The sequence below is a fragment of the Pagrus major genome, chromosome 8 (genome assembly GCF_040436345.1).
Source record: "Pagrus major chromosome 8, Pma_NU_1.0".
NCBI lineage: Eukaryota > Metazoa > Chordata > Actinopteri > Spariformes > Sparidae > Pagrus > Pagrus major.
The window spans coordinates 8,191,688-8,215,645 of record NC_133222.1 but is presented as its reverse complement, the minus strand read 5'-3'; the positions used below and the strand labels follow the sequence as shown (position 1 = coordinate 8,215,645).

Here is a 23,958-nt window from a genome sequence, read left to right as displayed (position 1 = left end):
ATTGAAGTGGATAACTTCTGAATATACTGCCTTCTAGTGGTAATGAAGAAACTCGCTCTAACCTACACAGAAGATCAAGATCAAGATGATCGAGGACACATTTTCCCTTCATATATTTCTAGAGATATGTCAAAAATGTTAAACAGTATCAAAATGTGCTTGTCAAAATTATCTTTATTCAACACTATTTACAGTAAATATAATTTTGAATTCCTTAGGATGGGTGAAGACATATATTTTCTGTATTCTCTGTAACCAGCAAGAACAACTGTCAAATATTTTTTTCAGCCAGCACAAAAGCTCATATAATTGGTTGCAAGTTATACACAGTACCAAAAACCTTGAGTATCTCCCACAAAAAATAAGCAATCACATTGAAAACTGATAAATCAACTTAACATCAACAATTCTATGAAGAAAGACATCTATCTTGGGCGATTGGTTTGTTACTACCCTACTCCACTGACTCCATAGCTCTATTTCATTGATTCACCATTTATTTTTTTTAAATACTGAGTCTAAAAAAACAACTATTTATTGAACATGTATTATGTACAGAAAATAGCCATGTAATTAATAATGCTTTTTGCAAAATGAGATTATGGAAGATCACAACATGTCAAGCCAATGTGACTCAAACTCATTTGTATTATTAATATAAACACGGGGCTGGTTATCCAGTATTTTGAACAGAGGAAAATCCGGAGTGAGATTATAGATGATTGCTCCTTTAAGGCGCTCCTTGCTACAAATATATGTATGTGATTTAAGGCTGATAGCTAAACTTTTGGTCCCTTCTGCAGCAGTGCAGCACATTCAAAGAGCTCATTAGACGCAGGTCGATCAGAGCAGATACATCATGTAAAAGCCAAATGTTGACCCGTCAGAGAAATTAAATTTAACTTGCTTAAAGGTGCAATGTGTAAGAAAATTAGTTGAAAACATTCCAAAATTAACTAAAATTATCAGACTGTGAAGAAACCACAGTTTTGACATTATGTCAACGACGTCTACGTACCATGTTGAAGAGATATCTACTGATGGTAGCATGCTAACCATGCCTGAACACCTCTTTCTCCCAGCAGTCCAAAGCTCCTGCGCTTGCATTGTAAACACTGACGCTCCATTGGTCGTCCGGCTAGCTGCACGGATAACTGAGCTATCAAGCTAACAGCAGCTACAGCCATGGATGTTTAAAAAAAAATACAGTTAGCAGCAGTTAGCAGGTACTCTGGTGATATGTTGGTGGCTAATTCTTACGTATTGCACCTTTAAACCAAATCCAATCAGTGCAGTAAGAAGATAATGAGAACATTATTGTACTATTTGTACAATGCTGCGTGTTTCCAGTTCCTGGCTCAGTTAGCTTGATACACAAGGAAATGTGACCATATATATAATTCAAGGTTATATACTGTACGTGTCTGAATTCTGCTTTCATTATCAGCAGAGAGCTAAATTAAAGCTATTTAACTTTTGTGTTTCTTTCCTCTTTTAAACATTTAAAACATTTTGCCAGAAAGATGCTGCTGTCTTCTTTTGTTACGTGTCTTTTATTCTGTAAATAAAGTGATTTCCTGCAAAATTAAAAAAGTTTTGTATGTTGTATACTCTTTTGTATCAGGGTGCAACACTGCAGTGATAAGCTTTTCCTAAATTAGGTGATGACATGTGTTTTCTTGTTGAAAGGGGATCAGCAGAATGGTTAATTACATTACCCCTGTTACACCTTGGACACAGTTGGAGAAAGACCGAGAGGTCACTTGATTGCGCATGACCTCCTGGGCTCTCCTTTGAACTTCAGACTCTGATTAAAGTGTTTGATCTATCTTTGAAGGAGTTGGAGAAGGGACAGGTAAGAAGAAGAAGGTGTGGTTGGTGTACTGCAACGACAGCTCTCTGTGTGTAGTAAGATCACATGCGGCCGGTGCATCTGCTCATAGCTGCTGGTGCCGGGACGCTAGGTCCTGATCGAGGGTTTCCTCTTCCTCCCGCCTCAGTAAAGCCGCTTTTCGTAACTACACATGTAAAAGAAAAAGAAGCATATAAAGCGTTTCCTGGGTTTTGATCACATATCACCACTACAAAAACAATCTTGGATGGAGATGAATGAATGAAAGGAAAAGATGGAGGTGTGATAACAACATGGATGTACTTACATGGCACAAAAGAATATCTAATGTGATAGCATGGGTAAGAAAAGAGGAAGAGAGAAGACAATTTTGATGCTGCTAACGACAGGTTTAATTCCATTCTATTTAACAGTAATGGGTTTGTGAACACAAGTGAAGCTTGGACGCATACTGTCAAGTAAAGTGCTGTTAAGTAAACATATTCAGACAGTAGAAAAGAAAATACGAAAAGTGGGTAAAAGGAGTTGCAGAAGACAGAGGAGCAGATCAGAGACGGGGATCAGAGGTCAGACTTACGAGTGGAGGCCGTGGACTCCTCCCTCCATCTGAGCAGACATGGTTCTTTTCTCAAACTTCAGCTCTCCAGAGTACATCATCGACCTGGTACAAAGACACACAGCTCATGCTAGACAAAAGCTCTGAGACAATAAAAACTTAAACACATAAAAACATGCACACACACAATTTCATACTCACCGTAAAATAGACAAACTCTTGGCTCCTATGTCCTGACAGCCGTGTTGGATACCAGCAATGAGGTAAGGAACAAACTTATGGATGGAGCCTTTGTCTTGTACTGATCCTGAAACACCTTGAGCAACCTTCACCTTATCTCCCTCACTGGACACAAATTCACACACAGTAAGAGATAAATGTGTCAATATGATATATGACATTTTTAGAGAATAAGTGTTTATACAGCCTCTCACCAAGATGTGTTAGCTATTAACATTCCTTCAAACCACAGATACGTCTAGTTTGATATGTGTAGCCAACTTTCACATCAGGAAGTGGAGGGGAATGAGGTGGTGTTAATACAACGAACAAGGCTGCCAAACGGCCAACTGCAGTTTGAGTCACACCCATTCCAGCGGTGTATGTGCCAACCAAACCCGCTATTTTAATGGGAAGTTAAAGCATCAGTTGCAACATACAGAAACATTCGGTTTTAACTTTTTGCAAAAACATATTTAGCCAACATTTATTCAGGCGAGTGGGTTGCTGTAACCCTACTCCCATACCTGAAGTAACGTTTCTGACTGTTATTTTTCTCCATTGCATCCAAGGAGCCCATTCCTCTGTACTTTTTCAGACGCACGCCATCTGAAAAGAAATATTCTCCTGGAGCCTCGGTGGTTGCTGCCAGCAACGACCCCATCATCACTGAGGGCAGAAATATCAGAAAACAAGAAATGGGATGAAGTGAAAACACGGTGAGATCATTAGAATTTTCCATCAGTAGCCAGCCATGCACCATTAATTGATACTCAGTCTCCTCTGATTGGTCAGCTCACACATGCCTGAGCCAGCACAGCAAACAACTTGCCAAACTGGCCGCTAGGCAAAAAATCATGCAAATGTGTGACTCTGTGACATATCGTGATGTCACAGAGTCACAGAATTAAAGGCCAGACTACTGACGAGGCGTTTCAGGAGCAGTGTTTTCTGCAGGAGAGAGGAGTTTCTGTTCGTGTTGACTTTGACCTTTTTAACTTTCATGATCTTTTACATCCACAAGAACCTATACTAAACATTGAAGGAAAGGGGAAAAAAATACATAAACAAGCATAATAGGTCTCCTTTAAATGTAAGACTTGAGGAAACAGGAGAATTCTGGCTTTTCTACCTGTAGATGCCCCCAGGGCCAGAGCCTTCACCACATGTCCAACAGTCTGAATGCCTCCGTCAGCAATTACGGGCACTCCGAAACGTCGGGCATACTCTGCAACCTTGTACACTGATGTACCCTGGGGCCGTCCACATGCCATCACTGAGGAACAAGAGCATTATAAGGTGTGCTAGCAGCAAAATATCCCCAATACCACTGAGATTAACACATTAATATGTTCCCTGGTTTAGGTTAATCACATTTAAAATTATTTTCTGTCTGTCTTTTTCTAACTTATCTGTATCTTATTTTATCTTTGGCTGACGTTCACAGTGCTGAACTATTTATAGTACCTTCCTGGGTGATACAGATGGAGCCACAACCCATGCCCACCCTCAGGGCATCCACGCCAGCATCTATGAGGTTTTTAGCCTGAGCAGCTGTCACCACTAGAGAGAGACAGACGCACAGAAAAGAGCTCAGTGTGGAAGACAGGTTGTTGGGAGTTTTCACAGCACAAACGCAGAAGAAGGCTCTGAGACAAGATGCAGGCTTACCATTTCCTCCAACTACCTGTAGTTCAGGATATTTCTGTTTGATGTAGTGTATCATGTTGATTTGATACACTGAGTTTCCCTGAGAGGAATCCTGAAAGAAAAGAGAAGAAGTTTCAATTACAGATGAAGTTTAATTAAAAACAATATACATTATTCAGAACAGTTCCCATTCAATAGATTCATTAAGAATGCCCAACTACAGTTCATGCACCCTACCTGTATCAACAGGCTGATGATTATCTGACTGTTAAGTGCTGTGACATTAGAAACTGAAGTCAACAGACAAATCCTACCAGGACGACCACATCCACCCCAGCCTGCATGAGGAGGTCCAGTCTGTATTTGTCGTCCTCCCTCGTACCGATAGCAGCTCCGCACAGCAGCTGTTTGCGGGAGTCCTTGGAGGCCAGAGGATAATCTCTGTTTTTCTTCAAGTCAGTCCTCGCAATGATGGCAACCAGCTCGTCACTGTCGTTCACTATGGGGAGCTTACCTAGGAGAGTCAGAGTGTCAAATGAGTGAAAAACTGTGTATCTGGGTCCAAGTGCTGGTGACTTCTCTCCACAACAGCGTGACCTACTTCACAGATTTACCTTTTTTGCTACGTTGCAGAATATCATTTGCTTCTTTTAGTGTGACGCCAGCGGGTGCAACGACTAAATCTTCCCTTTTGGTCATTGCCTGAATGAAAAAGAGGTCACATTGATTCAAACCCTAAAGTACATGCAGTATATATCAATATATCAATGTTTTCATATACACACATAAAAACTCAGTTCAACACCCACCTCCTCCAGCGGTCTGTCATGGTCCTTCTCAGACAGGAAGTCTATGTCTCTGGAGGTGACTATGCCCACCAGCTTGCTGTCCATCTTGCCGGTCTCTGTAACAGGGATGCCAGAGAAACCATGGCGTATCTTTGCCTCAAACACGTCCCCCACTGTGTGCCGCGGACTCATTACCACTGGGTCTGTGATGAAGCCCTGCTCAAATTTCTGGCGAGAAGAGGAAACACAAGTGTTGAGTTATTAATGGGCATTCAGTGTATATTATTCTGAGCAGTGTCACAATTGTCTTTCTCAGTCTATTATAAGTTCATGTCTTTGTTTTTACTTGCTCCATCTTACCTTTACTTGCTCCATCTTACCTTGACTTTGCGCACCTCATTGGCCTGGAACTCAGCTGTGCAGTTATGATGAATTATTCCGATCCCACCCATCAACTGAAACCAGCCAATCAGAGAGGAGAAATCACTCAAAACACCAAAAAAAGAAACTGTTTGTGCGAAATCGACATTGCGGAGCAAGGTGACAAAGAGCCGAGCTGTTAGGTATGATGGGCATGTATGGGCTTGTGCAGTGCTTATACTTACTGCCATTGCGATGGCCATGGACGATTCTGTGACTGTATCCATGGGAGATGAAATAAGAGGTGTCTTCAGGGTTATCTTCCTTGTTAATGCAGAGGTTAGATCCTGAAAGAGGTTGTGCATTTGGGAACAAAAACGTCATCCTATGATCTTAAAACACTGATAAACATGTATAGCAAAGTACATTTAAAATATAACCTGAAATGTGGCGTATGTATCTTCAATTCACTCAGTATAAGAGATTTTTTTTTTTTGCTGTGTATAACAGACTATAAATTGCTCTTGAGGTGTGTGCATTGACGCTGGAATATTAATCAATATTATACTACTTTTAAAGCAACACATTTGCAAACCAAATGTTGGATTTTGATTTTATTTTGCAGTGTACTGAGCCTATAAAAAAAAAAACAGTTTGGGCACATAAGATTCCAGCTTGTTGAATTCACCTGCTGAGTGTTGGATGACGCAGGTGTGTGTCTGTTTTGAACACCTGCTATCAAGCGAAAAACCATGTGACCCAGGCATGAAATTAATTTACTGTCCCAGCAGAGCTTGCAGAGACGAAAACAAAGCGAGCCAAATAAACAACCCTCTGCGCTCCAAGGAACATAAGCGTGTGAATAGCTTGTGAATTATTGTCAGCGTATGAAAAAATGAACATTTGTGGTGTTAACATAAAAAAAAAACAACTAAAAAAACAAAAAAAACAGAAGACATATTATTCCCACCCTCAGACAAATGTTATGGTTTATGTCTATCCACGGACATGATTCTTCATACTATCACCTCTGAATAAACAAATCAACAATAGAGTGTGCACCAGGGAGCAGTATACAGTATGTGGCCTGGACAGTGTTATGATACTCACCACCTCATCAGAAGTAAAGTCTATGAAACCAGGGAGGATCAAAAAGTCACTGATAGGAGAAAAACAGAACAGACACGTGGTCAGAGAGAGGAACATGAGAACATCTTGCACTGGAACTGGAAAAATATTCTGCAAATAAAATGAATAATCGATATTGCTCGTAAAAACCATCAACCTAAATGAGGATTGTGTAGCTTTAGTCCTGTGTGTGTAACAGCACGTATCCATTTCTACAAAGCAGCAGCTTTTTAACTTCGCTGACAGCGCGCAGACATAATCTGTCAGCCTCAGCCCCTGAAACGTTCTGCATTTATCCTCTGCACAATAATAAACCCCCGCATATAGCCTCCATTAAGGAAACTACACTGACACCCATTAACGTACTGATGTGCACACACACACACACACACACAAACGCATTGCTTTTAATGTCTGTGACACCACTCAAAGTCATCCTCGAAAGTAGTATTACTCATTATAATCCTCCATATAAAACCCAAACAGATGTGTCATCACTGATATTACTAAACATTTCATGGAAGACATTGCATAACTCTAATGTGTGTTTCTGTATGTGCACATGCATACATGCATACCGTGTGTGCACATGCATTTGTGTCAGTGTGTTAAGTGCATAATACCATGCAAGGCTGTAAAATGAGTCAGTAAATGTATCTGTTTTTTTCTTACTTGTATGTCAGTCCATCACCAATTGAAAAGAGTTGCTGTGCTGTTAATCCATCTTCAGGAACATAACCTGTGCCTCCACTGATCAGATAGTCTGCCATGCTGAAATGTAGGAAAACACACACAGGTCTGAATACTTGGTGAAAATATGGCAATGAATAGGTTACACATTTTTATCGTAAACCCTAACTTCACATCTGTGAAATGACGCTATAATGGACAATAGTTCTCGTTAGATTTTGAATATTCTAATTTATATTTTGACTATTTTAACAAAATCCCCAGGGTGTATAAATCTATCGTCACTAAAAATAAATTAGTCAGCCATTTATTTCTGGAGGTATTTATCCCTTGTGCAAAACATGCATGGCCTTTTGCTCCTCTCTCTTTTGACCTCTGTTTCTAACACTCTAAGATCCTATTACAAATGTTGGGGTTGAGACAGGAAACGCTAACAAAAGGAGCCCGTCCTTGTCTATGGAGACTGACGGTACAGTAGGTAAGAGGATTTGGTTGGCTGCCCGGTTAACTGATAAATGGGCTTGTAAAAGTGCACAGCCAGTGCTACTAGAAAGTGAAAACATCTCAGTGACTGCTGGAGATGTCGGGCTTCACACAACCACTTCTGCGTGACCTTACAACATATGCAGTTTCAGACCGAGACTGACCTCTCTGGTTCATATCCAGCTTGGATACGTGTAGCGCTGTACCGCTGGGCTGCAGTCTCATGTCCATGTCCATGTGGCATTGGGTGGACATAGGCCCCGTATGGGTGAGGTTGATCCCCATCTCTGTTTGAGATGCGCGGCCGTGCTGGTTCCATGTCCCCTACAATCCTGCGGTAGTCGATTTGATAAGTGTCCCTCTCCCCTTCTCCAAACCGGTCATAAGCATGACCCTCCATCTCTAGGAAATCCAGGGCGACGATGTCCACAGGGCCCCAACACCACTCGCACACACTCTTCAAGCACTTCTGACTTGTTTCAGACACACAAACAAAGTCACAGCAGCAGCTCCCGGCAGACACACCGTTCAATTATAAGCATTCATAAACACCCACAATGCTTTGAGTGTATGCTCACACAAACACCTCTCAGACACACCTGACATGGGAGGAAGCTGTCTTGCCATCTGTTTTGTAGCCGGAGCAGCAGTGAAACCAAAATGGCCAGAAATACATATACTCAAGTTGTAAAGAATCAGAAGCAGCAGCAGCAGCAAAAGTCCTTCAAAACAATGCTGTTTGCCTGGAAAAAAGTTTGTATTCCGCTTTATCAGCTCTCATCCTTGGAGTTTGAGGCCATTAAGGCCCTCAGACAGGGGGCACAGAGTTCTCCAGCTAACCTGTTGATGAAGTTGATTACACCTGTAGGTTCCCTAGTTGGAGGCATGAGCAGTCGCTGGGGAAAGGAGAGCCAGGTCTTGCTTAGGTGGCAGAGATTCGTCGCCCCTGGAGGCCCAGAGCAGAGTGCTGCTTAGTTAGCTGTGGAGCTTCTCTCTCCCTTCCGTTCTCCCGATGCCTGCTGAGCTTAACTCTGTTTCTGACAGTAGCAGACGTCACTCTCCCACAAAGAGGATTGGAAGCATTAATGCAGGATGGGGTGGGGTGAGATGGGTGTGTGTAGGGTGGAGTGAGGCAGTAGGACTGAGGAAGGGAAGGCTGGGTCAAGATGACACTCGAACACACTTTCCCCCCTCAGAGGATTACCATGGTGTAGAGGTGCGTGTGTGTGTGTGTGTTTTCGCAGAGCTCAAGGAGACGGAGCTGTGAATGAGACACAGGTCAAATCCAAGAATACTGTTAGGCTGCAAGCTTGGCTCCAGAGAGAGGAGAGGGAGACAGACAGATAGACAGAGAGACATGTGTCCATGTGTGTGTGTGGAGGAACAACTTTTCAAGGCAACATGTTGTAATTGATTGTTCATAATAAAAGTAAGGAATAGTTTTTAGCCAAAGTCACTTGTGCATGTTATTTTCTGTTATAGTGGTAGTAATAACACAGGCTTTTAAAGACTCACATTTGAAGAATACTGTTAGTTAATGGCAAGGCCGTAACCATGGAGTCGACATTAGGAGGGACTGAATCTGCCCCCCCACTGAAAAAAAACAAAATTGCAAAACTAATTTCCTGCCATTATAAAGTAAAATATATAAACATTCAGAAACACATTGAATACTTTTTATTATTTTACCATGTCTAATAGTGCATTGAATTACATTGCTCTATTTTATTCGTTACATTTTGTTTTAATTATGATTACATGCACATTTTTTTTTTTTACACTTTTTGTCATTTGTTAATGATTATTTCAGACAGTGGGGACGCGTCCCACCCCATATATGTGGTAATTACAGCCTTGATAAAAGGAGAAAACAAGGTTAATGAATACCATGTGTAGCTTGTAAGGTCTTTACACAAGTCTTTACAAATGTGTTTTGTTTTTTTTGTTTTTTTTACATAATCAGATCATTGTTTGAAACATTATTCAGTGTGACAGTAACAAACGACAAATCTGTACATTAAACTGAGACAGGAGAGTAATTTGTTGCCTGGGATGCCCTCGACACCATCATCTGCAGGTGACTGACTGACTGCTTGTGACAGTTACTGAGGAATTGAACCAGAAAAGCCTCTTACCCACTCTCTCTCTCTCTCTCTCTCTCTCTCTCTCTCTCTCACTCAATCACTGGAGGAAACAAGCAGCAACCCCCCCCCCCTTCATAATATCAACAATGGTAAACATGCCTGGTGCTGATGATTGAGATAACACACCATGTTACTTTGTACAAACTCTAAAAAGATGACAAGGTTAGGAGGAGACAGCAAAAAAATATGTTTATTAAAAATATATCAGAAACGTTCATTGAAAAATATGTATATGTGCAGATTAATAGAATACAGTCATTCGTCAGATGAGATTAAAGTGTAGGAGGAGAGGCAGGGGGACTCATGTGATAACATCCAGGGAGGCTACAGTTGCTTTAGATTTAGCCACCTGATGGAAAAGAAAGAAAGTCAAATTTAAAACTTAAATGACTCATAGATTAATCTACCATGTTTATCTTACCTACCGAGCCTCTACACTAGTTGGGGATGATGTTTTTTGAGGGCGTCGTAGAAGGCTGCTTTGACCTTCCTCCCCCCTGAACGAAATGCACTCATGTAAAGCATTCTCATTTGTTCCTGGCTTGTCCTTACGGCTGCAATCTTTGAGTAGGTTTCAGGGTGGACCATGTCGTCAAGCTCATCTGCTATTGCCATAACCTCGGAGACGTCTTGAATCAAGGTTGCCCTTTTGTCATCGACAAACTTTTCTGTTTGAAAAAAGTTGACAACATGTACAGAAAGCGTCATTCAATTAATAATGTGACTCTTCATGAAATTCAATATCATGCTCATTTGTGTTCTTTTTGATAACAGTACAGGTAAACTTACTCACCTTTTTCTTCATCAGTCATTTCTTTGGTAGGAAACTGGAATACATCCTGATGGATGAAAAAAAAACTCAGTCCATATTTTTTAATTTATCATATCGGTGCTATTATACACTTGTTTCAGAATATTGTAATATATTAAACCACATGAATGTGATGCCCATTCCCTTTAAAATTATATAAATTTAAATAAATTATACAAAGATTCATAAAATATCATTAAAGTTTAACAATATAGCCCTGATATTGCTCTTTGCTCACTTTTTTTTGTATCTCAAGTGTGACTGTACGTTTTATGACTTTTTAAACTCATCATATCATATCAATGAAAGTACCAGATTAAATAAAGCTAGTTAATTTGTTGTCAGCTTCCTGTGAGGCAAACATATATTTGGCATACCTGTATTGGAGAACTGTGAGCAACTGGAGTTCTCATGTCCACCTCATCGTTTAACATTGCCCGTTCTGAAAAAGAAAGGAGCCTCATGTTTTGTTGTGGAAAGTAAGGAATCATTTAATAAGAATATAAACATGTGAAAATTATCCTTTTTTAGTTTGATTAAAGCAACATTATGGGACAATTTTACCTTAAAATAACAACTTTACAATCATTTTAATGGCACAATGACTTGTAGTATGGAGAATGGTGTCTGTCATTTCCATCCTAATGCCAGTTCTTGCATTATACTATGATATTATAAGACAGGGGACAAACCACTTAAAGTTGTTGACTCACTAGTTTTGATCATAATCATGCAACAGTGCCGTATAAGTGATTGGCAATCCAAAACCTTTATGCATAATACTGCTTTAAAGTCACCTGACCCACAAACAGGAGGACTGAAGGATCTACCTGGTGCCTGGTGAGGAGGACGATGGAATGAAACGCTTGTTTCTGAACGTTGATTACTGGTTGGTGAGTCCTACGGTAACACAGGAAGAAAATGTGAATACATCAGAGAACAAAATAAATCATTAAGAAGTAAATCATGCAGAATAATTAGCGAGCAGCATATTTGATTTTCTGAAATGAAATGTGTGAGTTGTACCAGTCTATTTAAGACTCGAACAACCGCATCATGAATTTTCCTCTTGTGCTTTGAGAACACTTTCTCAGTGACGTTAAGGCACTCTGAAACAAAACCAAGTATTTTTTAAATACATTGTGTATATGCATGGGGTGTGCATATTACAATGAGCATGAATGAATACTGGCTTCACAAAGAATGCAGGTGTCATAAGTGCCAAGCTCCTACACAAAAGGCTACTATAGTCATTTAATTTAGGTACACACAACCATTTAAAAGTTTGAAATCATCTGCCATAACAGCTTGATTCAGTACAGGCAGATGGCTGAGAGGACTCCTGTATACATTTGAATGGTCCACCACTTAAAGGGAAGAAGGTGCAAGATACAAAGTTAATTTATTTATCTTTTTTTTGTTTGAGTCGCTTTATGTTACATCACAGAAAACAACAAAAAGACACGAGTCTCACAGCCTGAAGAATGAAGCTGCTCTGTAGTCTGGTGGTGCGGCGGCTGAAACGTCAGAAAGACAGCTCTGAGCCACAGTTAAGTAAGAATCACCATTCATTGGTGAAAAAAACTGGAAGCTTAGCATCAAAATTTGTGCAGATTTAAATGGGAACAGATTTCAGTGTGCAGAATAATGCCTATAACAAGCCGTGTTGCCTTAGCAAAACTCTTCTTACTTCAGTTCAGTTGAGGTACTATTAGAATATCAGCTGGACATGCCATGGTCTGACAAATCACAGTGTAGAGTGCAAAGAGCGAAAAGAAAACTGGGTCCAATATTATTTAAAGCCCAATTGCCCCATTATTGAAGGAAAAAAGAAAAGCGTCAACATATCAGAGGATTCCAAACTTTTGAATGGTACCGTACACCTCCAACTAGAAAACATTCTCATATGGCAGGACTGTGCATGTACTGTAAATTACTATAACAAATACCTACTTTTAAAGCCAGGCCTCTTGTCAGGATCCGCTTCCCAGCAGCTCTTCATGAGGTCAACCAGCTCTCTCAACCCCTCCACCTCCACCTGGTCAAGGACTTCACATGGAGGTCTGTCTCCCTTAGGTATCCTCAGAGCCACACGATTGTACTCAGCCGCTACAGTACATACAGTGATACAATGATGTCAAGCATTAAAACATACAAACACAACTGCATGTGTGTACATATGTGTATAATGTATATACAGTATCCAATTCACAATGTACCATTCTTAGTTTAGTTGAAAGATTATAAACTATGAGGAAAATAATAGAGAGGAGAATTATGAATTATAAATTGGAGTGGTGAAAAAAAAGCTGGAGGATAGTGGGAAAATAAAATCAACTATACATACCTGGATAGGGCTCTTTACCAGTTACAATAGACCAGAGCAGGATACCATAGCTGATTAAGATAGAGAAAGAGATGTGATTTAAAGTAAAATGTTAAGGTTTTTTATCATATAGTAGTATTTCTATCGATAATTATTCTTTTTATAATGTTAACCTGTATACCTGTATCTATCAAAAGCACGGACAGGTTCATATTTAGCCTCAAAAGCCTCGGGAGGCATGTACTTGTACGAGCCTCCGATCTCTCCTGTCGTTTCTCTGCTGCTGTTCACAGCACTGGTGGAAACCCTGGACAGACCAAAGTCTGCTAACTACAGTGTAAGAGGGAAAAAAACATCACATGAGGCAAACAATGAGATCAGCTGTATATATGAAAACATAAGAGTTTGGGTTACCTTGGCGTTGAGGTCGTCATTCAGCAGTACATTGCTTGGCTTCAGGTCTTGGTGCATAAGCCCCACTGAATGGAGGAATTTCATGCCTAGAGCAACTTGATGGGCCAAGCGGAAGGCCAGGGGCCACGGTGGAGGGCCCGACAGGTCACTCAGCAGGGACTGAACAGACCCCCTTCCCATGAACTCCATCACTATTCCCTGTTGCATGGATCCTCTGCTGAATGGCGGACATCCCTCATAAATTCCATAAACCCTTAGCACAAACTCACAGGGCACCTTTTCCATGTGAATGGCCTCTTCCCATAGTGCTTTTGGGCTAGAAAGACGTAGGGGAGTGTTGAAAAGAGTGCAGAGAAAGCAGATGAGATAGAACTAATATTTAAGTGTGTATGGGTGAGCATGAATTAATCGTTTGAGCAGATATGTATATATTTACCAAACACCACTGTGAAGTATCTTAATGGCCACATCAACCCCTCGGCCTTTGTGCCTGGCCCTGTAGACAACACCAAATCCCCCAGAGCCAACTCGCACCCACTCGTCTCCCAAGCTTTCATCACCAACACGCTCAGTCTTGTGGCTCAGCAGTGCCATCTCCTGTTAAACTGAGACAGAGAAACTGCCATCTCAATCATGGAAATAATCATAGAAAAAAAACTACAAAACATAAATAGTATAGTAGTGTGTTAATGACTGCTGAGATATCACTTTTTATACACTACACTGTGATTACTGCTTACGCTGTGGTTTTGTTTATACGCCATCACTCGAGATTGTGTGAAACCTACTCATCAAGAGCAAACCTGAGGTTATGAAAACACTGACACACATTTCCCACAACTTTTCCCTTAGGTTTTTTGCTTCATATCTTGTTAACAAAGCAGGCTTCCACTCACCATATGTCCTCGTGTGGTCCCTCACATAAAGATTCAAGAGTTAGTTCACACCAAAGCTGTGTCAAAACAAGACGTTGAAAGTTGCAGTTTCCTGCCCCTGCCCTCTGGGTTTTAACTGAGGGAGGAGGAGTTTAAACAGGACTGAACATGGGTTGGGCAACATCTGAACAGGTTTTTTATGAGCTACAGGCTATGTGTATTGACAGGCTGGGTCTCATTTTATGTTGGCATTGCAGGAAATTAAGGGATAAGGTAAATGTCAATAAGGTAAAGCTGAATTAAAATGCTTTTACCCACAAACTACAAGCCAACTACAAGCTCACCAAGCAAGCAAAACAGGAACAAAGAGGATACACAAGGACCGGGGAACAGGTACAGGAACACAAGAGATGGAGAACACACAGAGTGACGGTTAAACAGAGGCTTTAATACACAGGAATTATTAACAAATGAAACACAGGTGCAGGAAGACTCTGATTAAAACTGCCCAGAACAATGGTACCCATCTACCAGGCATCAGTGATATGGGTGAGGTGAGATGTCTGCATTGAGCCCAGTGGTAGAAGACATCCCCTACCCCAGCCACTGTTTGTTCAACCTGCTGCCATCTGGCAAAAGATACAGGAGTATCTGAGCAGCTTCATTCCTCAGACTGAGACTCCTCAATTCATCCTCCACACTCCACTGTATGAAAAAGTTTGTTTTGCTTTCGTGCAATGTAGCATAAAGGGACTTACACTCAGTTTCGTTTTGAAACTCCGGTGTTGTAAAACGATAAATAAGTTAATCTTGAACCTGGAACCTTGAACCTTGAAAACACATGTACACGAACGAGTTTCAGCTAGATCTTAGTCAGCAGGTTTGTTTTTAGAAACAATTAAACATGTTATATTATTGTTAAAGTTTAATTATTTATTGTTTATGGTAAACATATAAAGAGTTTACAAGTTTCAGCATAATACTGTGATTATTTACCAAACTGTACAGCTACCTATAGAAACAAGTATGTACATTTGCTCACATTGGAGATAATTATGTTAACATTTTCACAATATTAAAAGCTGAGCCTTGCTTTCATTACGACTACTGCATTCATCAGTCGTGTGATTACGTATGATTTCTGACCTTCTTTCTCTTTTTCATTACTTCTCTTTATCTGATGTTCTTTTCTCTCTCTCTCTCTCTCTCTCTCACACACACACACACACACACACACACGAGACAAAAGCCACGCTAAGACTGTCTAAATTATTGATGCCAAACACTGCTCTAAAGAAATCACAGTCTGCAGCACAGGTGTCTCCTAACATGACAGCTACCATGGATCTAAATCATGTATGTGCACAATCACACATGCACACGTGCCTCATTGAGCTGTATTTACCCACATCCCATGCTGCCTTGCTGTTTCAGCCGGCATCGATAGGCGCGGTCTGCTCCCGCTCTCTGCATTTCCATTGCTTTCTCCCCTCCCTCTTCTCCACCCACCTTCATTTACGCTCAGCACGGTGTGGACCTCTCTCACCAGTGGCTGCTCCCTCCACTCCATCTCTCTCCTCCTGGCTGCCTTTTACCTCATCCTCTGTCTTTTGGAAAACTGTCTGCTACTCTCTCCTTTATTTGTTTCCTTCTCATGCTGATGATCTATGAGGCAGGGGATTAGCCTAAAGGGGATCTCTCTGCGCTGGATCTCTGAGTGGTGAGGTGAGGTGAGCGCCTGTCTTCCCCATCACAGGGGAGGGAGTGCTTGAGACTGGGAAGCATCAATGATGCAGGTTACGCCCTCTGGAGCAGCGACAGGACAGCACCAGGAGGAAGACTAAAAAAAACCAACGTGCTCGACTGGATGTGCTTTGTGTAGTGAGGAGAGTAGAGTGAAAAAGAGGAGGCAGAAGGCAGCAACAGAGGGAGGGGAGCTTTTAGCAAGAGGCGCCCGAGTCACAGGGGTTTGGGGGAGGTAGGCGTGGGGTCTGCGGGGAGTGTTTTAAAAGTGAAAGGAGGAGTGAGGGAGGGGGGGATCTGCTCTGCTCTCAGATCAAAGAACTGGAAGAAGGAGGGCTGCTTTTCGCTCAGTCTGAAGAGTCGCAGAGAGACTGGGGAGTCACAGGCTCTCCAGGGACTGTGGCTTTACAATCAGACACCAAAGGCTGTCTGCAGCACTGACTGAGAGACAGAGGTGGTTAAGGACACAGAGTGGGAGGGCCAGTCAGAGGGCTTCATCTGGACAGAGGTGAGTTTGCTCCCTGAGTGAAGAGGATCAAACGAGAGGATAACGAAGAGAGTCTCTCCAGGAAATTGCAGACGTTCCCCCTTCACAAGAATCTATAGGATCCCATCATGGCTGTCCAACTCATGCCTGAATCAGCCGTGTGTTTGCTCATGGTGAGTCTCGGAGGGGTATAGTATTTCCGCCGCTGTCTACTGTCTGTCTTTGTTTCTTTCTTTCTCTGCTGTGGCTCTTCTCTCATCACTCTCTCCACATGGCAAATGCCACTATAGCAGGAGGTGAACTGTCATCTCATTAGAAGAGATGTTGCTTGTTTGCTCCTCCCCTTTACTACACGTCTAAAATCCTAAAAACATAACTTCCTAGTGGGGCTCAGGAGCTGCTTTCCAAACTAAAGTAACGTGTGTCTTTTGCTCCTGCCTCAGAAAACTCTCGCTTTTGTCTAACTCGTCCACGTGTTCAACTGCTGCAGTGGTCAAGTGTGGGAGAAATCCCTCATAGGCTATTGCAGGCATCTGGGATGCGGTGTTGAACATGGAGGCTTGTGCATGCTGGAGTCAGATGTCATTTAATAAATCTTATTATATGAGAGTGAGCAACATGACATGTGTGTCTGCAGCGCATGATGTGCCTAAGTTGCTGAAGGGATATGCTCTGTGTTTGTGTGTGTGTGAAAGAGAGATCAGCGTGCAGTCATTTCCCATCCTCAAGACTGAATCAATTCAATTACACATTACAGAGAAAACAGTTTTTGCAGTCTGTGGCAGTGCATTGTGGGATCTTGTTAGTGTAGAATCCAGTCTCTCACTGACATGTACCAGATTGGCTTGGCTTGGCTTGGCCTGGTTCAGATCTGACCATAGAGAGTGATGACATAGAACAAGCAAACACGCTCGAATCCATTGAACTCCCCTCTGTCCAGCCGCACAGTGAAACAATGGCAGTGTGGCTTTGCTGCATGTGTAGAATACAGATAAGGCAAGGACCCCTCTCATGATAAGCTTCAATGAATTGAAGGTACGCGCCGTACAACAGGGTGACTTTGTATAAGAGAGCCTGTTCTGCTCATTCTCATTCTATAGTGTTGGCATTCTGCGGTCCCAGGGGGAGTCATGCATCGCCGCACTACCTGCTATCTCCACCTGTCACGGCTGTCTGTTACTATGGCGATAGGCCATGCACCCCACTTGAGGGAGCGGCAGCAGTAAAAGGAGTAGGGTGGGAGAAGAGTGTGTGAGATGATGGACAGGACAGAGGGAGAAAGGTGAAAAAGGAAGTGTGAGTGATGAGGGCAGGAATAGAAGGTGAAGGAGTCAATCAGAGAAGGAGGTGGAAGTGAAAGTGGGCTTTTATTTCCACAGAAAGTGGGACACAGCAACAAATATTGGATTGTTAGGATTGTTTCCACCAAAATAGACCCGTCCTTGAAGGATTTTTTTCAGCAAGAATGGGTTCATCTGCAGAGCACTGCCTCGTGTAGCGCTGGGAGACAGTTGGTGTCCCGTGACTCCATTTTATACTGCATATGCCTTGCAAATAGCATTAGCACGGTGGGCGTTCTCTTACAAGTGCTCTCACTGTTGTGGCTGTCATAGCCCTCGATGTCACCCCAGAGTTTTTTTCTGTCACAGCAAAACTGGCTTACTGTCACAACTTTTAACTCTCACTGTTCCATTTATGATTATAGCCCTAACACGTCTACAATTTCCTCACCATCCTGAGCCACACTTCGCCAGTTGGCAATGAGCAGCGCACTCCAACATGGAGGGCACTACTGGGTCTTTTGGTGTTGTCTTTGGCAGAGATTTTATTTACGGCTCTCGAGCTCACCGAGGCTGAGGAACAACACCAATTAAATCCGCTCCGTGTTGACTCCCCCTTTAAATACACACGCTGAACAAGATTGACATCGGATAACTAATTTCAGAGCTCAGTGATTTGTTCACAAAATCCATCTGGCATTTGTATTCACGCTGACATGTTCAGAGCTGGAACCTATCTTAATTATTAATGGGGGGTTTATGTGTGTGTCTGTGTGTGTGAGCCAAGATTAATATTGATCATGCTTCCTGCCTCAGTGTGTATTAATATTTCAGGTGAATAAGTGATTATCTAATTACGATAGCTGCTTTATTAGGCATAATTCACACAGCACAGCAAATGACCCACGTCAAACAATAGATAGATAGATAGATAGATAGATAGATAGATAGATAGATAGATAGATAGATAGATAGATAGATAGATAGATAGATAGATAGATAGATAGATAGCACAAACAGGAAAAAATGACATTTCCTTATTTTCTGCCATGTGGCTGAGACAAATAAATAAATGCAGGAAATTGTGTTTTAGTTCTCCTCTGGGCTTTATTGGTCTGGGACTAATGTGATTGGCTCAGACTTACACTGGCTCAGCAATAAAAACCGAATGGTCTCATGTCTGTCATAGAGACTGGGCCAAGAGGGAGAGAGACCATTGTATGAGAATTATGACTGGTATCCTAATATTGTTATGAATGGGTTAGATCAATTTAATCCTGTGACTGGGAAGAGAAATTGATAAATGGGTCTCAGGGGAATTACTCTCTTTCATAAAAAATGCTATAAAAATCCACAGAAGATGAATTAATTAAATACAAGCACATCTGATGTATGAAGAACATGCTGTAGGTAAGGCTCTCTCCCTCTGCCTGGTTTGATGGGTTTCGGTTTTAGCGAGGGATGAAGAAGATCAATAACAAGTCTGTCTCCAGCTAAGACACACAGAGACGTGCTGTCATCTGATATTGGCGCAGATCACAAACTAGATGACCTCAATGGGGCATGCAATACCTTTACTGTCGAGATCTCTATCATGGGGGATTTGACAGCTTTATCCTCCTCTCAAACTGGAATGTATGGCCACTGCGCCAGAGCGAAATCTCTTTTGGTTCAAACTAATGCGTGTGCTCTTGATTGCAGGGTTCCTTTTGTACTTTAAATCAAAACTGGAGCAGCTAAAGTCTTCGCCACCACGCTCATCCCTGAGCTGATTAGCTCCGCTCTGGAGAGCTCTTGAGGAGAGCGGCTCTTAGATATCTTCAAGATGGATGTACCCTGTGGGGTAACCTGAAGTACAAAATTAAATTCAAACAAGGCCAAATTAAACATGCCTTGAATCTGTGCCTTTTGATGAACATGGGAGGTAAATAACAGCAATGATTAAAGACTAAATCCCACAACATCTCACAGGCTCCAGTCAAGAGGTTTAGTTTTCTGATGCAGCTAATCCAGGATTTATTATAACTTCAACACATTCTGATAAAGAGTCACATGGAATAATAATTAGAGCGGGGAATGAGGCTGTCAAAAAAAAAAAAATGGGAACACATTTTATCTCAATGTTCTGCTCTGGCTCATCGTGTTTCCTTTTTTGCAGATCTCTTGTTCTTGTCAGAGTGGTTGCCTCTTTCCGAATGCAGACAGGGGCAGTTGATCAATATGCATTTTGCTATCTGTTACACCGGGGCCCTGCAAATCCAGCTGAGAGAAACCAGGGCAAGTTGGTATCTTGACACACACAGAAGCTAAGTGGATTATCCTCATATTGCTGGAGGGTTCTGCTCTGCATACAGCAGCTCAAAGCTTCACTGTTCCTCAGCAATACAGCAGCATATACATGTAGACTTCCTCTGTCTGTTTCCTGCATGGAAAAAAGCTCTGATGGTGTGTTGGTAGATGACATCATCACACACCTGCCAAAACAATTACCACGTGTATGAAAGCGGCGAGTGTGTGGCTTGCACTTTGCCCCGGTGTGAAGTCACGTTTATAACTGATAAAGGAGGTGTTATTTGCATCCAGCTACACAGGCAGAAAGGCAACCCAAAAACAAAGACCTCGCGCTGCCCTTTATGTTGGCGTCCATGTCTCTTCATTACTGTTCCTCATTCAATTATCCTGTCACTGAGCACGGAGACCAGATGACTCAGTGTGATCAAGCCAGAGAGGATTCATTCAGCAGTAATCAAATCACCGCCCTATGACGTGATGTACTGAGTGTGTGTGTTACTTAATTGCGGTGTGCCTTAGCTCGTGTCAATATGCATGTGCTTATCCTTAAAAACTTGTAGTCAAGATAACAAAACATGAGTTATGATCAGTGTTTGATGCTTATTTTTGTGTTTTCCATCCCTGATCTGATGCGTGCCACGATAGCAGCCAGTGTACAAATGGAGGAGGGCTGAACAGTATGGGGGAGGGTGAGCGGAATGACATCATACTGAGATAATTGATTACTGCCCTGTAACAATGGCAGAGGAAGAGAAGCAGATAACATTTTGTGTAAGTGAGTGTGTGTGTGTGTGTGTGTGTCTGTACATAGATGTGGAGGGGAGTATTTGATGCTTTTGGTGCATCTGGTTGGAGCGAGTAAAGTAATTCAGTAATTCACGTCTCATGATCTGTCAGTTACACCGTCAACATGTCACTTTGAACTCAGCCCACAATCTTGTTATAAAACAACCCAAACAGAACACATGTATCTTCACATCACAACGAGAGCTGAAGGTAATCTCGTGGTTCTCCTGCTGAACCAGTTTCAACCCTGCAATGATTCCTACCTCTTAGCGGTGATTAGTATGAATGAGAAGCACACTGGCACAGATGGCATTTCATTACTGCTATTTTTTTGACTGATGTCTCACTATCTGCCACTTAATGTTCTTGTCACGTCACAGAGCTTCTCCTCCTGCCCACTTCCCTTTTTGCATATTTGTACAGTGCTAGCTTCTCTATAATAAATAAATAAACAAAATTAAAATAATAATTTTCCAGTTGTTCATTTCCATAAAGCTGCAGTCTGACTGCAGAACAGTCATGCTTGAGTGATGTTAGGAACCCGTTCTGCTGATGTCAGCTGACTAACACTCTGAATAGAATAGAATAGAATAGAATAGATATACTTTATTGATCCCAAGCTGGGAAATTGAGGTGTAGCAGCAGCATTACACACAGAGACGAATGACAACACAGTGAAATAAAGAGAATATCCTATACATATTAACATAGCAGTATAAAAAAATGTAAAAAAAAAAAAAAAAAAAAAAAAAAAAAATAGAACAACCTAGACATATTAACATAACAATATAAAGTGTAATATAAGAATGTATATATACAGAAAATATGTATAAAAATGTATAAATGAGCAGTGTTGGTGTATACACAAGCAGTATTAATGGTAGTGCAACATAAAGTATAAGGTGCAGTGAACAGATGAGGTGCAGAACAGTGTAAAAAACATATAAAGTGCGTAGTGACTGTGTGTTATGACCAGAGTTTCAGCTGTTATTATACAGTTTGATGGCATGTGGCAGGAAAGATTTCCTGTATCTGTCCCTTCGACAGCGGAGCTGAAGCAGCCTGTGTGAGAAGGTGCTCCGCTGTCTGTCTACTGTGTGATGGAGAGGGTGCTGATCATTGTCCATGATGGATAAGAGTTTCTTCAGCGTTCTCCTCTCCACCACTGTCTCAAAAGAGTCCAACCTGAGACCGAGTACGGAGCCAGCCTTCTTGATGATTTTATCAAGTCTGTTAGTGTCGCTGGCTCTGATGCTGCTGCCCCAACACACAGCAGCAAAGAAAATTGCTCCGGCAACAACAGACTGGTAGAAGATCTCCAACATCTTGCTGCACACGTTGAAGGATCTCAGCTTCCTCAGGAAATAGAGTCTGCTCATCCCCTTCTTGTACACAGCCTCGGTATTAGATTTCCAGTCCAGTCTGTTGTCAATCACCACTCCCAAGTACTTGTAGTCATCCACCTCTTCCACCACCTCCCCCCTGATCCTTAGTGGCTGTGAAGGCATCTTCTTCCTCCTGAAGTCAATCACCATCTCTCTGGTCTTGTTGACATTCAGCCTCAGGTGATTCTGTTCGGACCACTCAACAAAGTTGTCCACCAGTGTCCTGTACTTGCTGCAGGGGGAAAGAAACACTTTAACCGTGCAACAGAGAAAGGAATGCTGCAAATGCTAAGCATGTGCATCCTGCTTGGCATCCAACCAGACACAAAACAGACAAACTGACAAAGAGATGGGGGGCAAGACAGGACTTGAATACACAGGAGGCTAATCAGGTACAGGTGAAACCAATCAAGAAATCACAAGGGAGGGAAAACAAGAGAAAGACAGGAAGTAACACAACATGACACAACCTTACAAATTAAACAGGTAACAATAACTAAACTGAAAACCCAAACCATGACATATGTGTGTTTTTACATTGGGATGAGATTTTTGTCCTTATCCAATATGTGAAGCACTTTGTAACTGTGTGTTTTAAAAAGTGCTATTAAAAATGAAGTTGTTTTGTTATTATTATTATTATTATTAGTAGTAGTAGTAGTAGTAGTAGTAGTAGTAGTAGCAGTATTACATATCTTGTCAAGCTTGTTGTGTTCAACCTGCTGTCTACGATAATAAAATTGACATTGTAAGACAAATATGAATGTTAATAGGTTGGTTTGTTTGAACCGGTAATATCATTCGCATTTAAAAAGCTTCAGGGTTAAGGCATCATTAATTATTTAGGCTACTTGTTGGGACAATACTTTCAAAAAAATATTTCTTGCGAGAGGGTTAGAACATCAAATGGCAAATCACAGTTTATGTCTTTAATCCCTCTATTATGTTTAATCAGAAGTTGATACACATTCTTGTATTTTTTCCAACAAGGTATCTTATTTTAAAGGTGTTATTTAGTCAGATTTAGTTTTTCCTATGTGGCGAAATAAATTCTGTTCCCATCTCATTATACAACTTTATCCCCGAATTGTCAGTTCCTCATTTGATTGATCAGAAGCATGTCGTCGTGTAAAAATTGCAATATTTACAAACGGGAGAGTTCAAGATTCAAAAATCGTTCTGTTGTCTTCGTAGGGCAAAAATATGCAGTGGCGCGAAAAGTAACTGTGGATCTTTCTATTCAAAATATCTTGTTGTCAATTGATGTTGGATACTTCCATATTATAAAAAGGCCTGAAAGTCTAAGTCAGGCTCAAACAAAGCAGACCTGGGAGGTTTTTCATTACCTTCGATTTTTGGCCACCAGGGGGCAGAAGAGCAACCAGCCCGGGCTGTTAACGCCTAAAGTCGTTACTTAAGTTAAAGCAACCATGTCAGCGAACATCCAGCAGAAAAGGAGCACCAGTATTGATTGGTGTTTCTGGCCAACAGAAAAATGTAAGTGTGATATTTATTCTTCTTTCCGCTCTGGTTTGGTCTCCTTCAACTCCTGAGAAAAATGTTTGTGTCTTTAACTCGCTATCTGCTCAACTTTCTTTACCAGCCAACGTTAGCTACCGCTAGCTAGCAGCTAACTTTGTGTGCTGCTGGGCAGGTTAGCATTGAGTGCTTTTATTTGAGCTTGTCTGT

The 23,958-nt window shown here is 41.5% G+C and overlaps 2 protein-coding genes across 4 annotated transcripts; both read right to left on the bottom strand.

The window, feature by feature from the left end:
* Window positions 1-1,914: 1,914 nt before the first annotated feature.
* impdh1a (IMP (inosine 5'-monophosphate) dehydrogenase 1a) lies at window positions 1,915-8,150 on the bottom strand. 2 transcript variants are annotated; one of them, XM_073472274.1, is made up of 16 exons: window positions 7,891-8,150; window positions 7,226-7,324; window positions 6,536-6,584; window positions 5,671-5,772; window positions 5,446-5,520; window positions 5,087-5,293; window positions 4,892-4,979; window positions 4,592-4,791; window positions 4,299-4,389; window positions 4,095-4,190; window positions 3,760-3,903; window positions 3,155-3,296; window positions 2,610-2,753; window positions 2,430-2,513; window positions 2,160-2,176; window positions 1,915-2,018 (listed from the first exon to the last, which is right to left on the bottom strand). In XM_073472274.1, the coding sequence occupies exons 1-16, from the start codon at window positions 8,124-8,126 to the stop codon at window positions 1,915-1,917; spliced, it is 1,878 nt and encodes a 625-aa protein (XP_073328375.1). In that variant the 5' UTR covers window positions 8,127-8,150. The 2 variants fall into 2 exon arrangements, with proteins under 2 accessions (XP_073328375.1, XP_073328374.1); XM_073472273.1 differs by lacking the exon at window positions 2,160-2,176 and having other exon boundaries at window positions 1,997-2,018; window positions 7,891-8,126.
* Window positions 8,151-10,073: 1,923 nt separating this feature from the next.
* LOC141001296 (receptor-interacting serine/threonine-protein kinase 3-like) lies at window positions 10,074-14,405 on the bottom strand. Of its 2 annotated transcripts, XM_073472323.1 has the most exons (12): window positions 14,318-14,405; window positions 13,858-14,026; window positions 13,422-13,737; window positions 13,189-13,337; window positions 13,029-13,078; window positions 12,635-12,790; window positions 11,708-11,790; window positions 11,512-11,581; window positions 11,059-11,123; window positions 10,664-10,709; window positions 10,296-10,538; window positions 10,074-10,219 (listed from the first exon to the last, which is right to left on the bottom strand). In XM_073472323.1, the coding sequence occupies exons 2-11, from the start codon at window positions 14,013-14,015 to the stop codon at window positions 10,303-10,305; spliced, it is 1,329 nt and encodes a 442-aa protein (XP_073328424.1). In that variant the 5' UTR covers window positions 14,016-14,026; window positions 14,318-14,405; the 3' UTR covers window positions 10,074-10,219; window positions 10,296-10,302. The 2 variants fall into 2 exon arrangements, with proteins under 2 accessions (XP_073328424.1, XP_073328423.1); XM_073472322.1 differs by having other exon boundaries at window positions 10,074-10,538.
* Window positions 14,406-23,958: the final 9,553 nt, after the last annotated feature.

What these genes read in the sequence shown, in the direction of transcription:
- impdh1a (XM_073472274.1), bottom strand. Translation starts at nt 8,126, where the DNA reads ATGGAGGGTCATGCTTATGACCGGTTTGGAGAAGGGGAGAGGGACACT. An exon ending in CCATGGCCATCGCAATGGCA is followed by an intron (nt 5,521 to 5,670) that starts GTAAGTATAAGC and finishes GGCTGGTTTCAG; the next exon opens with TTGATGGGTGGGATCGGAAT. An exon ending in ATGAGGTGCGCAAAGTCAAG is followed by an intron (nt 5,294 to 5,445) that starts GTAAGATGGAGC and finishes TCTTCTCGCCAG; the next exon opens with AAATTTGAGCAGGGCTTCAT.
- LOC141001296 (XM_073472322.1), bottom strand. Translation starts at nt 14,015, where the DNA reads ATGGCACTGCTGAGCCACAAGACTGAGCGTGTTGGTGATGAAAGCTTG. An exon ending in ATGACGACCTCAACGCCAAG is followed by an intron (nt 13,338 to 13,421) that starts GTAACCCAAACT and finishes CTTACACTGTAG; the next exon opens with TTAGCAGACTTTGGTCTGTC. An exon ending in AATGACTGATGAAGAAAAAG is followed by an intron (nt 10,539 to 10,663) that starts GTGAGTAAGTTT and finishes TTTTTCAAACAG; the next exon opens with AAAAGTTTGTCGATGACAAA.